Source organism: Sylvia atricapilla, chromosome Z (genome assembly GCF_009819655.1).
Source record: "Sylvia atricapilla isolate bSylAtr1 chromosome Z, bSylAtr1.pri, whole genome shotgun sequence".
Classification (NCBI taxonomy): Eukaryota; Metazoa; Chordata; class Aves; order Passeriformes; family Sylviidae; genus Sylvia; species Sylvia atricapilla.
In genome coordinates this window covers 54803970-54822652 of record NC_089174.1, presented here as the reverse complement: position 1 = coordinate 54822652, position 18683 = coordinate 54803970, and the positions used below count along the sequence as shown (strand labels likewise).

The window sequence follows — 18683 nt, the reverse complement described above, 5'->3', positions numbered from 1 at the left end:
TATTGATCCAGCCTGTCTGACCCCTCTGCAGAGCCTTCCTACCTTCCAGAAGATCAACACTCCAACCCAGCTTGCATCATCTGTAGAATGACAGCATGTACTTGATCCCTTTGTCCAAATTATCCATTATTAAGCAGGACTGGCCCCAGCACAGAGCCCTGGAGAACACCACCAGTGACTGACAGCTAGATTTACCTCCATTCACCACCATGCTCCAGGCCCTGCCATCACTCCGTTTTATACCCAGTGAATCATCCATACCCAGTCCACCCATCCACACCATGAAAAGCCAGTATCTCCAGGGGAATTATGTCGGAAATTGTTGGAGTTCAGAACATCCCCTTGGACGACCTGGGACCTGAGGAAGGGAATTTAAGCTTTGGACATGGGGGTGTAGAGCTGGTCCAGGGGGCTCAGAGCCCAGGAAAACACTGTGTTTGATTTTAGTCTATAGGAGAGGCTTCTGACACAGAGAAATGAATTGCAAACCATAGGGATGTGAAAACAGTAGTTTAGCACAGTAGAAGATGCAAAATTCAGTAGTTTTAGGGTTCATAGAATAGAGGTAAATGGGGACAAGATGGTGGAATTTGCGTGGTACCTCATGTACTTCTTCCTCATCCTCCATCTTTTGGGGTGGTGATGGCACAAGGTAGTTAGAGTTGATCGGGTCAAAGTAGAAATGACCCTTTTAGTGTGAGCACTAGGCATTGGTATGAAATAGCAAATAACCGACCCGTAGTTATCTGTGTAAATGTAAGGGGACATCCCATCGTGGGCAGTCGCCTCATGTCCCAGCTGCCGTCCGGACCTCGGCTGGGAGCAGAGAAAATTCTGAGATATCAAATAATAAACACCATGAGAGACCTGAAAACAGAACCTTGAAGACTCTGCTTTTTTATACCAATGCGACTCAGGGCATTTAGAGGGCCAAGGACTTTAAACAACCTAAATCTCAGGTAAGGAAACCCTCCCCGAGAGAAAATGGTGTCAAATACTTTACTAAGGTCCAAGTAGACAACATCTACAGCCTTTCCCTCACTTACTAAATGAGTCAATTTGTCATAGAAGGAGATCAGGTTGGTCAAGCCGGACCTGTGTTTGACAAATCCAGGCTGCTGAGGCCTGACCCCTTGATGTCCTGTACTTGCTGTGTGATGGCATTCAGGGTGATCTGCTTTGTGACCATCCCAGGCAGACTGACAGGCTTGTAGTTCTCTGGATCCTCCTTCCCACCCTTCCTGTAGCTGGGCATCGCATTTGCCAACTCCAGTCAACTGGGATCTCCCTAGTTAGCCAGGACTGCTGGTAAATGATAGAAAGTGGCTTGTGAGCACTTCCATCAGCACCCTCAGTACTCTTGAGTGGATTCCACCCAGCCTCAGAGATCCGTGTGTGTTACACAGTACAGCAGGTCACTAGCCTTTTCCTCTTGGAGTATGGGGGCTTCATTCTGCTACCCATCCTTGTCTTCCAGCCTAGGGATCTGAGTGCAGCTGTATATGGATCTTGATCCACCACCTCCACTGAGATGGTGAAGGTGCTGTGTGAATTAGTATAGGGACATTTCAAATGTGCTCTGGTGTACTCAGCACATGATGGAGCAGACTGAAGGACCACACTAGCACACTGTTCCTCAAACACTAAGGTACCACTCCTAGGCTTATCTCCAGCATGCCTGGTTTCATCCCTTTCTTCTTTCATCCCTTCTTTCATCCCTTTCTAATTTAAGGCTCTTTCAGTAAGCCCGGCTAACTCTGATCCCTTTGCCCCTTTGAAACAGGTGTACCCTGTCTGTCACCAGCAGGCCCAGACTTGTTTAAGCCAATCCATGACAAAAACCCCTAAAATTCTGCTGATGCCACCACTCTTGGAGCAAGTTATTGACCTTTTGAATCTTCCTTCTCTCACCATGTCCTCCTGCAACTGGAAGAATACAGAATGACATTCTTGTGCCCCTCATCCCTTAGCCAGTCATTAAAGATTAGGACATAGCTGCATTAGATCTTCACATATAATAGTCATTACAATGTTTCTATGAAATCCTTACTAATTCTGTCATAATTGTTTTTACTCTTTATGCATAGGATCCTCATTTCTTCTTGGTGATGCTTGAGACTGTCTTTTTTTACAGAGACATTTCGCAGTGCTGAATATCAAATTTATACTAATGCCTAGATGGGATAACTGTGGTGCCCTGGCATATATTTTATTGTGGTTATTATTATTATTATTAATGACAACAAGGAAATTAATCCTCTATTGGGAAAATGCTCTCTTTGCATCTTAAGAAATTAGAAGTGTTATTCTGCTTGGTGTTCTCTTTCATACATCTGTAACAAATACTCTTTTAAACCAACTTACATACATTCAAACTATTCTTGCTACTTCAACTCTTATTAAAATCATTACAAACAATTAAAAACTATAGATGTTCCATATTTCACAGTTCTGTATGTAAGAACAGCTATCCAATACTCACCTGTAATCCCAGGGAAGAAAGCACTTACTGGTTTGCTCAGGACTGTTTCAGAAACATGAGATGGTCTGGGTTAGAAGGGACCTTAAAGATCACCTAGTTTCAAGCCCTATGCCATGGACAGAGACATCTTCAACTAGACCAGGTTGCTCAAAGCCCCACCCAGCCCGGCCTTGAGCACTTCCACAGTTCCAGTTGAGGCAGTCACAACTTCTCTGGGCAACCTGTTCCAGTACCTTACCACCCTCACAGTAAACAATTTCTGCTTGATATCTAATCTAAACCTATCCAATTTTCCCAGTATAATTTTTCCAAACACAGGAAATCATGGTGTGTTTCACATTAGGTAAACAATACAAACATACAGTGACATTTCATCCACAATTATTTTGCTTATAAACAACAGCTAATAGCACACTCCATCTGCCAAAGTCACAAGAGAGTCACTCCTAGCAAACATGATAAAATCACTGTCTCCACAGATGCTCACATTCATATTACATTAGGAAAAAAAGTGACTTTTCTGGCATGTTAAACAGAATTTTACACTTTTTTCCCGCATATTAGGAGGAAATGGAAAACAAGTACAAAGAACCACCTCAAACTTACCAGAAATACTGATCTGCCACTGTTCACCAACTACTCATACTGTATAACAGCTAGAAAATATGAACTATAAATACCATAGTCTGAGGATTAATCTGTTAGTTCACCTAAGCTAAAGAGTTAAGCTATAAATTCTCATGCTTGTACATTTCTTGTGCATTCTGACTGCTGATACAATTAATAAATAAAGAATTAGCATGAGAGCTCCAGAAGAAAGGAAACTTAAGATAGGAATCATGTGCAGTTCCATTTGGTTATGATACAGTATGGATATTACACCACCTATAAAGAGGTAATCTCTTTGCTGCAAAAGACCACTCAGATTTGTTTGTTTGTTTGTTTTGGAGTGGGTCTTTTTTTGTTTGTTTGCTTTGTTTGCTTTGGGTTTTTTTTTTTTTTTTTGGAAATGAGCTCTGTACAACCCAACTTTTCACAATGAGTAAGTAAAAAAAAAAAAAAGGATGTGATTGTGATCTCAAATGTTCTCTGTCCCAGAGGTACATAGTGATTTTCAAAACTGAGGTTTATTCTTTTCTTTAGAAGGCCACATCTCACATTAATCTATTTCACTAGAAAGGCAAGAAGTATAGGCAATTGTAGCCAAACTATGAACAACCTCTATCTCTGCCTTCTGTTTTTTGTCTGTAAGCCATATCACTCATTAATCTTCTCCTACATGTCATCAAAAAAAAAAAATTTGCGATACAAGGTGAGATAGTAAGCTAGTACAAGAGCATGCAATTTCTATGGGGTGACTAAGACAGAAAGCAACATCTTTCCTCACAAATTCTTGACTAAAATTCAAGCAGGCAGTAATATTAAATCCATCAGCTTTCAGAATGCATTCTGGATATCTGCATACTCTCTTCAGCACAGGTGATTTGTGCTAATCCTTGCTGCACCATAAACTCACTGAAAAGAGCTACCTCTTGAGAGGATCCTGTGGGAAGGAGTAAGGTCAGCTAGGAGTTTGCTTCAGATTCTCCTCTTGCTGATTGTGTCTTCTTGGGCACTTGCAGAAATAAGGAAAATCACACCTCCCAAAGCTTATATGCTAGTTTTTATGTTATGTTATTGCCAGCACTCTTCAGAGAATTTGAGAAGAAATTCTCAGAACTTAACACACAAAACTGCAGTCAGCTCACCAGGAGAAATAATAGCTATGGTATCATGGAGATACTGCTAAAGAATAAGCCTTTGTCTTCATGCCATTTTTCAAAGTCCTAAATTTTAAGTAAGTCAAACTGGTATACAGCAGCAAAAAAAGTGGAGTAGGCAACTGAACAGCATTGTGAAAATAAAAATCAACCCCTTTTGATAGCAGCATCTTCTCTTTAAGTTACAATGAGCAAACAAGATGCAGACATTTACTTTAGACCAAGTGTGGCAACTGAAAAAGTATTTGGGCTTTGGAAAATAAATTTTTTTTACAGTGAATCAAACAAATAAATACCAGGGATGCCGGAATATATCACAGCCTTACAACAAAGGCTGCTCTAATCTTCTCTATCCTCTCTCTCTATGAAATAGTAATGTTTAACTTAACTCAAATTAATACCATGACAGAAAGAATGCAATGCTACTTACATTCACACCAAAGTAATTTGATGTGTATGTAATGAGTACTCCAGAGCAGGACAGATACATCCCCATCAGTGCTCTGTCCTGAAATGGTGCTGCTGCTCTTCAGTGAGGAAGGCAAAACATGCTTTGCCAGACTGTTGCTCAGGTAAGCAGACTAAATCCAATGCAGGCAATGAAGCCTTTGCACTGTTCTCCTATGAACTGCCTTATATTTTCATGGAAAAGTTATCTCAGTTATGATTGGCATATAAATACTTTGCAGTGGGGTTTCCACGGAAACAGGAAAAACTGTGCGCATGTGTACATGTGCATGTGTGTAAGTGCGTGCATGTGTGCGTGTGTGTGTAGGTGGGGAGAAAAGATGTTATCTTCAGATTGGAAACTATTTTTAGGTAAGCCACAGGTTAAAACGACTACCAAATGCTAGTTAAGAAGGTGGCAGGGGGTGGAACTGGACTTCTCAGAAGGATCACATTCTGAAGGGCACTTTATAAAACATTTAATGAGCTAGTAAGTGTCCTTTTAGTCTTTCATTTTCTCATGCATGCTTGGTACCCCTCTATGATGTGTTATATAACAGAATTTTTTCCTCTGTGGCAACATGCTAAAGGTTAAAGACAGAATGCTGTAAGTAGAACAAAATCCCCAAAGAAGATGCAATATCCTGCAGAAAGGAAGGTAATTTTTGACTTCAAATAAAAGAGTAATGTCTTACAGATGGTATGGTGGGAGGAGGTATTGTTCCCTTCTATGCTGGTTAAGGAATGGGAAGGAGACCACAGCCATCTGTCCTTCTTAGCTGATGATCCCAGTTTTATCAAAGAGTAGGATATCAGCTGCTGCTTACAGTTAGATGGGCTGGTAAGAGTCTCACTATCTGGCACAAATGATTGGGTTGCTTGGTACATTTTCTGGACATCCTTTTTGAATTTCTGCAAGCAGCATTAGGAAAGAGTTTTTCCTGCTGCCCAAGGGCTTGAGATAGAAAGACAATAGCTGAATTTCCCTGGAGGACAGTGGAGCAAGAAAAATGGAGTTAAGGTCCTAGGAAAAAGGGAAAAGCAAGACAGTGGAATTTGGAAGACAGTAACGAAGAAATTAAAAAACAAAACAAACAAACAAACAAAAAACCCCCAAATAAACTGGGTGAAATCCACCTAGTCATGACACCTTGCAGAAGTCATTAACTTGACAGTGTACTCTCATCTGTCCTGTGTGGCGTTTCAGCTCTGTGTAAGCCTTTCTGTCTTTCTTGAAAAAGAAGGAAAGGAGGAAAGAAAAAGAATTTGTAAGAAATATAAAGAGGTTCTGAAAAAGCCCATAAAGAAAACAGGAGAGGTACATGGAAAACTAAGGCAATAAGGAGTATTATGCCTTTAAAAAAATTATTTTACAAAAATGAAAATTTAAATACAATAGGAAAGCTAATTTTTTCTCCTTTGCTTCCACTCTTAGCCTGAGACTATTTTTTCACAAGGATCTTTTCCTCAACATTGTCATTTTAAATAATAGGAGATTTATAGGTAAAATGGATTTATATGTGGATTTTTATGGTTTGTGATTTATGTTATTTATGTTTTCTGTTAATGTGATTTATGTTTTATATGTTATTCTGTTTTTACTAGATGAACACAGAATATTTAATGTACTTATTTTCACACAATTCTAACTCCAATACAGAGATTGATACTCTAAAATGCTTGTGTCTAAGGATTTAGACCGGGATACTGTAATCTGCATCAGTGAAAAGTAAGAAAAAACCCAAAATATGCTTGTTTTGCAAGAGGGAAAAGCATGAAGACCATAGTGGAACTTGACAGTGGAGGAGAAAGAATTAGAAGCTTATGCAGGTCTTCTGTATCATCAAACAAACGTGCTACAGCATGACCTGTATGACTATGTGACTATATTCATTTCACATCCTGCAGATTTCACATTTTTTACTTCCAAAGGCATATTCGAAGCTTTGTCAGAATGCATTCTGACAGTGTCTCTTGTTTTCTCAGTTCTAAACTATCACTACCGCAACATGGAGGCACTAACAGGTTTTCTTAGGGATTTTTCTAAACAGCACTTACGGATCACAAAACCTCATGTTTAGACTAAACAAGTCAAAAAACAGAGAAAAGCAATTTTATACTATCTTTCCAAATTCTGATGCTACAGCAATTCCTTTTGCATTACAGTAAGGAAAAATAATCAAAATTTCAAGCTACTTGATTAAATTCTACTTAGAAACAGAAGTAAATGGTATCACACAATGGAGAACACATGGTTACAGAAAGATCAAAATTCAATACCATTTGTAGATCAAGTTTGGAAAAGCTAAAAAGAACACTTAGGAGGGCACTGACCTACTTCCCTTTTCCAAATTTTAATATTCATCAATGGAAAGGGTCACAGAAATGCTGTGAGTGGGCTTCTGTTGTTGCCTGAAAATTTTGTCATAAATTGAGAGTAATCTCATTAGCATCCATGAAGTCAATATACAGAGCAGAAGGAAACTGAAACACCCAGTGTTTGCTTCAGAGTGATGTTAGAGTTTGGAAAGGTGTTTAAGGAAGCTGTGCACAAAAAGCCAGGCAGTACATTGAGGAGAGGCTCTGGTACACTACAGAGTTGGCAGAGACCCTGACAGTGAAGTAGGGTCCTAAGTATTATGGAAGCCTATTTACTTGTTCCATGGATGAGTAGACTATTTTATTACAACTTCTCAAAAATTCCAGTATGTACATTTAAATTACAAAGTAGGTTTCAGGAGATCGATAACTCAAGCAGCCTAAGAAAACTGCCAGGTTACCACTGGAAGAAAACAAATTTGGAAAGGCCACTGGGGAGGAATCCAGCATGGACCATCTCAAAATGCTGTTAGAAGACTGCCAGTTTTCATTTTGACAGCAGATACCTGAAATCCTTTAATTCAGATTGATGGAGCTAAATCTGCAGACTCATTCCTGTACCAGTTACAAACCTCCCTGCTTTGCTCTGTTGTGCCATTTGGATAAGGATAAATAATGCATCCTACATCTAATACATAAGAATTATTGTTCAGAATTCCTAATACTTGCTGAAATTAACATAAAAGTTCCAAAGCTTGCATCTCTACAAATTTAAATTGTCCAAAGGGAGATTAAAGGAATTGCACATTGCTGAGTAATGTACTCTTGCAGTAATTTTCCCTTCTTCCCCTGCAGTGGCTTGAAATTGAAACCATTATCTCAAATGATAAAGCTCCTTGACCTTGCAGATTTCTGAACAAGCCTGGGAAATGTTTTATTACAATCTAAATTGATAGCATGTGGACATTGCTGTGATATGTGATTGCTTAAGATTGCTTTTTCTTAATTGTTTTCATTAAACAATCTCAGCGGGAAAAATATCTCATGAAGCAAGATAACAGAAGGCAGGATGCAGAAGTCTGTGTACAGGTCCTCTGTTACAATGAATTTTGACTATTACATGATGCACATCATGACAGGTTCTCTTAAGAGAACGGGTTTTGTGCAATGTGACAAGCAATTTCTATTAGCTATATTTAGGGCTGCAAACATCTTATCTGTACAGTAAAAATACATTTCCCAAAAGAATGGATTCCAGACTCCCACCTTACCTTACACCAAAAGAAGGCAGAAACAGGGCAGAAAGAAAAGGCAAGATCTTTTATATATGGCAAACTGTACACTGGATTCAGTTGTAAATGAAAACTAAATACTAAGTAGACAGATCATACTGTCAGCTTCTATCTATTAGGATGTTTACTTCCAGTGAAAAGCACAATCAAACATGCAATATATTTACTAACACAAGAATAAAAAGAAGAATAAAAAAGTCATTAACCTCTTCAACATTATGAGCGATTCCATTCTGCACTGGTCCTGAATCACTTGGTGGTGTCACTGCAACTTCCACTTTTGCACCTTTCTCTGTGGCATCATCCATAGATAAGAGCAGGAAAACAACAGGTCAGAATATTAAATTACAAATATACTAGTGAAATAGGTGTCATATATTCAGTCTGAGCAAAATTATCAAATACTAAAGTTGAACCAACATCTGTGTAAACAGAGAGAGGAAAAAATTTGCCTAGTACACATTTTCAGTAAAAATCTTATAAGCATGAGCTAGCATTTCGAGAAATATTTAAGTTCATTGCAATATTCAGTGCTCTTCGTTTATGCTAAACACACTGAGCGTAATACTTCAGGTAAAAAGTGACAAACAGCAATCACCCCTGACATTACGGAGCACACCATGCTGCATTTACAGGTGAGGGGATACATTCAGCAATACAAGTTTTATAACACACAAGCCCCTGCAATTAATAAAGCCATAAACATGCTCTCTCCCACACAAAAATAAGGGAAAGTGTAACCAGATGGTTTAATAACACTTAATAAGAGAGGATGATCTTTAAATCAGACTCCTGCAGTCCTTGTGCTTATCTTCCACAGGAGTTAAAGGGATAAAGTTAGGCCTTTGGTTTCTGATGCCAAATTTATTAAAACTTATTCTTACTTGAACTATCTTGGGGTTCTCTAAGCAGTAATTAGTTCTATAAGTATGTTGTACATAAATGTGTCGATGGCCCAAAATCTCTTGGACAATACAAAGTAGTGGGAAATAGCAAAAGGAAATGCCTTACTCAAGTTCAACATGCCTTATGGTATGCTCTTGTGCATAGAAATAAATACAGCTGTCTAGTTACATTACTGCTATCCTGAGATTCTTCTAAATTAAAAATCTGAGATCACAGCCACAGTGGAGTGCCAGACTATCTGTGACTATTTCAGTATATGTGCGTTGTCTCTTAACCCCACAGTCAGCATTATGGTTTATTAACAGACTGTCCCAACCAACTGCCTGATTTTGGAAGCAAATAATATGTAAACATAGCCCAAGATCAGAAAAAGTGTCAAGTAATAAAATGATTCAGATATTGGGCAGATTTGTAATTGGTTTTTTAATGCAGATAATATGATGAGGTAAAGTAGAGAAAACGGGTTATGGTACAGATTTTCCTTTAGCATAGGAGCTTTGGAACTAAAATATAAATTCTTGCCTTAACAGAAACCCTAGTAAGTTAATTTTGCACAATTAGCATGCATGGGCCTCAATGACTTCTAGCAAGTAGTATTCAGACAAATAAAATCTTAAATATTAAAGTGATGCTTTTTGTGAAGAGAGTGGTAACATATAAAACACATATTCTACCAGAGCATTTCAATAAATTAATTAAATTTTCCCATATATACTGCAAGGAAGTTTTGCCTCTCCGTCACTTAACCAATACACAACAAAGATCAGCTTTGTTTTTTCTTTTCAGTCTGCTAGGAGGCTTTCTATAGGCCTTGGCTGCCTTTCTATTCTTGCATTTAGCTTCTGTCCCATCCATAAATTTCATACTCTTTGGTACATAGAATCAGAGTATTTTTACTAAAACAGCTAATGCAATGTAAGAGAAAATAATAATTAACAATCAACGAACAAAATAACACAGTGAAAGAGACTCTGAGGAACAGGTGATAAATCTGTAATGCTGCACTCACCATGATTAGCAGCTCCATTTTGCCTTTCACTGTCTTCCACCTGGCACTTCTTTTTGGCAATCTTATGCAGAATTGAGGCCCTTTCCTTGAACTTTCCTAAAATAAAACATTGTCATTATTACAATGCAGCCATTTTGAGATGCAAAGTTTATTTGCCACAGTTTATGCTCCATAGATCACTGCTGATAATCCATTTCAATTCCTTCTCAAACAGCAAATATCCTATTAAACACTATCTCATGTTCCCATATACGGTGTTTTTTTTTTTGTTGTTTGTTTGTTTGTTTTTGGTGGAAATAGAACTGTAAATTTTTTTGAGAACTCAGCAACAAATACAACAAGAAAGTGAAACCAAGAGCTCTGATTTTTCTTTGGAAGAAGTCAGTAAATTTCCACCTATAAATGTGCTGGTGTAAGATTTCAGCCAAAGCAGAAGATGAATACAGATGAATCAAGATATCATAAACAAACACACACAGTTTCAGTTCTCAATAATAGTACTGTAGAACAGAATTTCATATTAACACATATATTGCATTATAGTAAGTGTCGTCAGCTTTGTCACTTTGGACTCATCTATGTGTCTGTGTCTTCTACTCCAATGCCTGGTGAAATTATGAAGAATATCATTCTGGGAGTTACCAAAAAACCCCTGAAAGACAACACAGTCACTTATCACAGCCAGCATGGCTTCATGAGGGGAAAGTCCTGTTTATCAAACCTGATTTCAGTTTATGACAAGGCAAGACACCCAGCTGATCAACGGAAACCAATTCATGTGATCTTTTTGGATTTCAGTAAATCTTCCAACACTGTCTCTCACAGGATCCTTCTGGACAAAATGTGCAGCCCAAAGCTGGATAAACACATCATGGATGGCTGGGCAACTGGCTCATGGGTCAGGCACGGGGGGTTACAGTGAATGGGGTGACATCAGACTGGGGACTGCTGGGGTTCCACAGGACTCCATCACTGCCCCTGTGCTCTTCAGCATCTTCATACATTACTTGGATGCAGAACTGGAAGAGATACTGAGCAAGTTCACAGATGATACTAAACTGGGAGGAGTTGTTGACTCCCCTGAGAACAGGGAGGCCCTGAAGAGAAGCCTTAACAAATCCAGGGTCTGGACAATCACCAACCATATGAAGTTCAACAAAGATTCTGCACCAGGGGTGGGGCAACCCTGGATGTCTGGACAGACTGGGAAATGAGATGCTGGAGAGTAGTGCCATGGAAAGGGGCCTTGGGAGTCCTGGTCAGTGTCAAGTTGAACATGAGCCAGCAGTGCCCTGGCAGCAAGGAGGGCCAACCCTGTCCTGGGGGGCATCAGGCACAGCATCACCAGCTGGGCAAGGGAGGGGATTGTCCTGCTCTGCTCTGAGCTGGGGCAGCATGGCCTTGAAGAGCTGCTGTACAAGGAACAGCCGAGGCCACTTTGCCTGTTCTGCAGGGGGAGAGGTAGACACTGATCTTTGTGCTGACCAGGGACAGGACCTGAGGGAATGGCCTGAAGTTGAGTCAGGGGAGGTTTATGTTGGATGTTAGAGAAAGGTTCTTCACTCAGAGGGTGGTTGGGCACCAGAACAGCTCCCCAGGGAAGTGGTCACAGCACCAGCCTGAGAGAATTCAAGAAGCATTCAGACAGTGCTCTCAGGCACAAGGTGTGACTCATGGGGATGGTGCTGTGCAGGTCCAGGAGTTGGACCCACTGATCCTTGTGGCTACCTTCCAATTCAGTATATCCTGTGATTCAGAATGGGAAGAAGAAATCTCCAGAATACATGATTTTCATATCAGATTCCTAAAAGTAAATTTTCTCCTAAACCTGCCAGATTGTTTTTTTTTTTTTTTTTTTGTCTCCCATTAAGTAAACCATGCAGCTCAATCTCTACACTTTCTCTTGGGGCAACACATTCTCCAGAAGTCCCAGGATTTGTCACTTTTTATTGACCACTGTGTCCAAATGATACATTAAAACAAGGCAATGTCAAAGATGTCAAATATTAAGTGAAACGAAACCTTTTTCTGCCTTGATATATCTGTCTATGTAAGGACTCCTTGGACATTTTATCTGTGCCTATGATGTGTAGAAAGTTGTGTATCTGCCTTTACTGATTTATCCTGATCACTTTTAGTCTTTAAAAATATTCTTTAGAAGTTCAACTGGTGGCTATTTTACAGCACTTTTTTCTAATTAAAAATAAAATTACAATACAGGGACTGTAGCTCTTTTAATTCTTCATCTCCAGTTAAAAAATCCCTTGAAAACTGTTGGTGTCCCTGCAGCAAAACCAGCACAGACTTAAGACCAGATGGTATTCCAATGGAATTATATAAAAGACTAACAGTGGAAAGTAAAGTAAAAAGTCACAAATTAATTCAGTTATTTGGGTAACAGTCACTTGCTGCCAAGCTAAAAACTTAGAGAAATTCCAAGCACACAAGGATAAATCATTAGTCAGGTAAGAAATTCTCTATTCCCTCCTTAAAATGGAAGCTTCAAACCCTTGTATCCACACTTTTTCATGTGAAGAAGCATATGAGCAGTTCATGAGGACTAGCAGCTATCATTTGCTGGGAAGAGGAACTAATTTTTCAATAGAAAATCACTTGGATACTAATAAAAATACCACAACTATTTATTAAGCAGTACTGTCTTTTTTGCAGTTCCTATCTTTTAAAAAACACATGATGCTCTAAAAAATCAAAATTAGCAATTCACAATATTTTGCAAATATTATCTTTTTTGGCACCCAGAGTAAAACGCCTGCAGAATAGTATTTAAGCATAGAACACAATCAAAAATAACAAGGCATCTCATTATTTCACTGCACATGGTAAAAGGCAGAGATTCTACCTAGAAGGGAAGAAGTAACAAAGAGTTAAAGAAAGACAGAGTGAGAGAAAGAACAGGATTTTCTGGGCATAGCAGATAAAAGAGAAAAAAGCCCAGAAAAAATACATATCATATCCCAAGTATTTTAAGCCAAAATTCTGAGTCATGGCAGTTCCTAATTTCCTTTGAAAGAGTAGGGGCATTTTAAAATGCTTATCCAGGAGTATATATTACAAGGTGCCTGATATAATTTCAGTTTGCTAAAGGAATGTGCTAGCTATAAGACTCCAACTCAGCTTTATATGTTTGAGAATTCAGCTTGTGATGCCACATATATACCAATGCATTTTATGCAAGCAATGAAAATGATGCAGCTGAGACATTTTCTGAAAAATATCCATGGAATCATCCAAGTCTCCACCTATTCCAAGATGGTGTAGGACCTTTCAAAAGACGATGCAGGGCATTTCAATTAAAGGTTCAAGTTTTAGAGGTTAATTAAAATTATGAAGAACCTAAGGATATTCTAGTATTTGATTTGAGACTGTGTGAAACTGTAGGTTTTCTTAACAGAGAAACATGGCCATTATTGAACTGAAAAGACAATCAGCTCAATAAGTTCAAGGGAATCTTCACGGAGATTCACACTGGTTTAGATTAGCTTAATTGAACGGGTCCTCCGTTTTTTTTCACATTTTCAAAAATCTCCCAGCATATTTCAAAATAATTTCTCACACTGACTTTTAACAATTTTAAGTTACACCATTTCATTCAGGAGACTGTTACACAGTTTTTAAATCACTGTCATGGAAGTTAAAATCAACATTTAAAATGAAAATTGTGTTTTGTTTTATTTTTATTTCTCAGTAGATGCATGGTTCAGTTTACATTGTTTTACAGCATTGCCTTTCATTTGATTCACTCAGTGTAGGTAACAGAGTGCAAGGAAATTATTAAAAGACATTATTAACTATCAAAAATATGAAACTGACAAAAGGAGTAGTACACACCTGCATGAAGACAGTGAAATGTAAAAAGACAGCAGAGTAATACCTCCTCCCTCCCTCCCTCCCTCCCTTCCTCTCTTTCTCTACCATTTTCCTCCTTTAAACCAAATCTAAACTTGTTCACTGAAGGGGAAGCCCAGAGCCACCAAGAAAAAGGACCAGCTGAGGATGTATCTAAATCATTCCAATTTTCAGAAAGCCACTAAAGTCAATCTTAGGCACTAATCTTCTCTCATGTTTTTTTTTCTTATCTTTAGGGGTGTCATTAAATAAAGCAATGTTCTTATTTCTAGAAGGTAGGTGCCTATGTTTCCTCTGGAACAGTCCCATGTATTATGGTTTAACTATGCAAAAGACTTTCACAACAGCTGATATAATGAGAGTTTAGGTGAATGACAATGCATGCTTTCACAGACCTAAAATAACACAGATCACCAGAGAAAATTCTTAGTTAATCTAGGTTCACTAAACTCCAACAGATTTGGTAGCTCATTTTAGTTTGCAAAGAATGAAGTAGAAGGAAGAGGTGGTCGAGGCCAGATGATTACCAAAGAAGGTAACTTAAAACTACATTGGTTTTATCTGAATAAATACAACAAATCAGTATTGTATAATGTAGATATGTGTTGATTTGCATGAGTAACTCCAGCTGGCATCAGTTGGCAGAGATTCTCCTCCTGATAAAGGATACATTGAAAAACCAGTCCTTTATCTACAAACTAAATAGCAGTTTACAGGCTCCCTGGGTCAGAAAAATATATGATTTAATGTGAAAACAGTTCTTCAGAAATTCACTAATTAAAAAATTCAAGACTCTACAACTTGCATTGTTTTCAGTCTGTGATCAAAGGAAAATTACTGCATCTATGTAGCTATAGCCAAGCTTTCATGAATCTGAACATGTCAAATTTGCATTCTTAACTGTACTTACTAATTCTGTTCATGATCTGCCATGGAACATAACTAGTGAGTCATTACCCATCTATTCCAGAAATCCATCTTACATGCTTTCTCCTTTAAGATCAAGAAGAAGTATCAAATGAAAACATATGCAGTTTTGCCATGTTGTAGGCTATTGATGGAGCATAAGATTACAGTGAGAGTCTCATCTTGTAGGACACATTTAGTCTCTCAATTTGACCTGATTAATCTGAAATTAATTTAAATTCACTTTCAGACGAAAGCAAAACCAATAAAAATTAGTTTCTAATATATGGAACACAATGGCTCTCTGGCTATTAGGCTGAATCTGATTGTGTATTATAGCTTAACCATTAATTCTTGTCCCTGATTGTTCTCAAGCAGCAGGAAGAATAAATGCACCTGAATTTCTTCACTGCAGGACTGAAAGCTTATTCCCTATCTCACTCCAAGCTTGAGGACATAAAGTACTTTATCAGAAAAAAAAAATCAAAGGATTTGTAACTGGATTTATATGTTCCTGTGAAGAAGTTGCTGTACCAAAGGCACAAAAACCTCAGTCAAAAAAAGGAAGAAAAAGAAGAAAATGGGTAATGCAAGTAAATGTGACGCAGAGTGATAGCAATTAAACTTGAAGCCCTGAAAATCCAAACAGAAAGCTGGGAATACAGTACACTTTGCTCAAAATACAACTTCCGAGATACACTAATCATAATTTGTTTTGTGAAAGACAAGTGAAAATTATGATGGTTGCATTTGAGAAGGTAAACTTCATCATAGACTCTTGTCAGTGTCAGTGTTTCTAAAGATGAAGAGCTTCCTTTTTATCTCTGCTACTGGATTTTCCCTTTTGCTACAGTATGGTCCTGAATTATTTATTCATGAGAAAAGCATTCTGAGATGACATTGAATATTAAAAGCATTACTTTTGCATAAGCACAGTAATAATATACATATATTTACGTATTATACTGCAACAGGTGCTTCTCTACATATAAATACATTTAGATGACAATAGACTATTGATGAATTTCAGAAATAGTAGATTTAATACTTCACCATAAAAAATAAAAAACCTTAACATACCCAGGTTTCAGGCTACAATGAGAAATTATCTTTTTATCTTGATTTTAATGAAGACTGAGATAAGACATACTGCAAAAGCTTTACCTCTGGTAGCTGTATCTGAGTGGCCCAGGTTAATGGCTCCTTACAGGTGCTTGAAAGTCGTGTTTAAACAACACAGACACCACTGTTTGCCTGTTAAAATCTACTTTCAGACATCTTTTCTTATATTGGTGCCACTTCTGTGAAGCAGATGCCTAATTTGGGCAATGGAGCACAGTGAGACAAGACCATTCTACGAGCTCAGGCCTGCCACAGATGAAAACAGCATCTTCCAACACCTGGTGCAAAGGTGCATGGAACTATCTCCCACAGCCAGCCCAGAACAGGATGGATATACTGGTGTATCAACAGCAGATACAGAAGAAGGCAAATAGACATTATCACTTTCCATGCTCCCTGAGGAATGATCCTGAGTAAGTCATGTAATGAAGATTCTCTTAAAATCTTCAAGATTGTTCAACACTAGCAAGCAACTGTGCTCTTAACAAGAAAGAATTATAGTATTTGTCTTAAATTCCCAAGATTAAAACCAAGGAGGAATAGATGGCTAACTTATCTACAGGTTTCAAGATTTTCCCCATCCCCAAACATGGGGGGGGAAATTCTAAACCAATTTCTAAACTTAACATAATGAAAACATCTGTCTGGCATTATAATCAGAGAGCTGGACAAGAGGCCTTGATACTACAGACAATCAGGTCTCAGTTCAGGAATAATTCCAAATTGTAGGAATGCTGACTACACTAGGACAAAAAGTACAGAGTTAACTGCTTTCCTGAATTAGTATGATAGAACTGCAATGCTTTTGAATCAGCAGAAAAATTTCCTGAGATTTCACTGAGCCCTGATTCAGGCCCTAATTACTTCCTTCTTGTATTACTAGAATGAGGATTTCACACTGCAAATTTTTTGCACTGCAATCAAGCATACAATTAATACTTCAGGAATAAACACGCCTAGTTTTTATAGGTTATTCGTTACTTTTCAATAATACAGTAAACTGAAATAACTTAGCAATTGTTCTGATTGATTTGAAAATCCATAGATTAATTCCTCTTCTTGAATGCTCTGTAAAATATGGCATCAAATAAGCAGCTACAATCTATGTTATACTGTACCATATAATTTGCAAGTATGGTGTTGCTTGCATATGTTCTTTGCTAAAAGCATCCCATTGTATTTCCTTACCTGAAATAGCAGAACTGAAATGTTGAAAACACAAACTTGAAAAAAGAGTAGTAACTGATTGAGCCATCAATAAAGACATGCAAAGAGGAGTTATTCAAAAATGGAGAAAATGAAAATAAAATCAAGAAAAACAAAAGAAAAATGTAAACACACAAAAGGCGCTCAGAGGACTTCAAAAAAATCCCAGACAAACAATTCTAAAATATTTCTTACCTTCTTCAGTCATTGTGTCATAATATTTTAGGTTTCCATATGATCCAAGCTCTATAACATCACAGTAAAAGACACAGAGATAAGGAACCAGCAGACATTCAAGAAATGTACATGTTTCTGCATGTGCTTCATAAACTGGAACAGTGATTATGCAAAACATTTTCCAGGACAACAAAACACAGATTACAGAAATGGCACTGCTTTCCCCCTCCAAAATTTCACAAGTCATTGACTTTAGCTAAAGTGTTAAATTTGCTAAAGTGAGATGTAGGAGAAGCACTGAAATCTAAAATTTAGCCTTTTCAAGTTTCTTGCCAATTTGGTGTCTTTACATTTGGGAAAAGATAATAAATGTTGAGAGTACCTAAATGTTTAGGTACTCTTAGTAATTTTGCAAACTAAGCTTTTTTATCATACCCCAGGTCAGACATTCAAATATTTCTGTGTCCAAATTAAACAAAAAAGTCTCAAAATAATTTTAGAAACTGTTCATAATGCTGTCTCCCAAACACTGTTTTGATACCAGTGCTGATGTTGACTGACTTTAGAGGGGCTACTTAATTTACCCACTCTCGTCACTTGTGAAATCAGAAAAAAGTTACTTGCTTCATCAGGTGATATGAGACCTAAATTAATTAAATCATTAAATCTATCTGAATATATTGCATTACTATACTCTATCACGGCAGAAAAAATAATGGAATGCAGAGGTCTCCAGGTGTGTAGGGCTACTACTATTTGTTTCTGTGTGACACAGTCTGGCACGAAATCACCTTTTTACTCCAGGTGTGGCTTTACACTCCTTTTCTTGAAGTGTTTTCTTCTTAACATTTGGCATATATGCTATTATATAAATAAACACAATAATTAATATAAACCTACAAATCAGGACAATGAAAAATAAGCTCAATGAGGAATTTGTAAATTTACTCAGATCATGAGTAAATGATCTGGTTGAGGAATTAGTGGATGACCACTCATCATTTTTATGTAAAGTTTTGCAACTCAGTTTCTGAGCATCCAACCTTTGCAGAATGTAACCATTTAAAAATGGATATTTAACAGTCTGATGATGTTTTATTCTTTGCAAATATTTTCTTTTCATATTTATGAAACAGCTTAAGCAATTAAATACAAAAGTTATATCCTATTGTTTTGTTTTTCAATGAGGC

At 37.7% G+C, this 18683-nt stretch overlaps 1 protein-coding gene across 2 annotated transcripts in view; it reads right to left on the bottom strand.

Annotated features, from left to right (window-relative positions):
• The window catches only part of SLC24A2 (solute carrier family 24 member 2), a 106836-nt gene that overhangs the window by 15910 nt on the left and 72243 nt on the right, over window positions 1-18683 (bottom strand). Inside the window, exons 5-7 of one of the 2 annotated variants that reach the window (XM_066339988.1) lie at window positions 17512-17562; window positions 10216-10311; window positions 8507-8592 (exon numbers count right to left, since the gene is read on the bottom strand). In XM_066339988.1, the coding sequence (XP_066196085.1) occupies window positions 8507-8592; window positions 10216-10311; window positions 17512-17562 (233 nt within the window). The remainder of the gene's footprint in view (window positions 1-8506; window positions 8593-10215; window positions 10312-17511; window positions 17563-18683) is intronic. The other variant, XM_066339989.1, reaches the window with a different exon arrangement.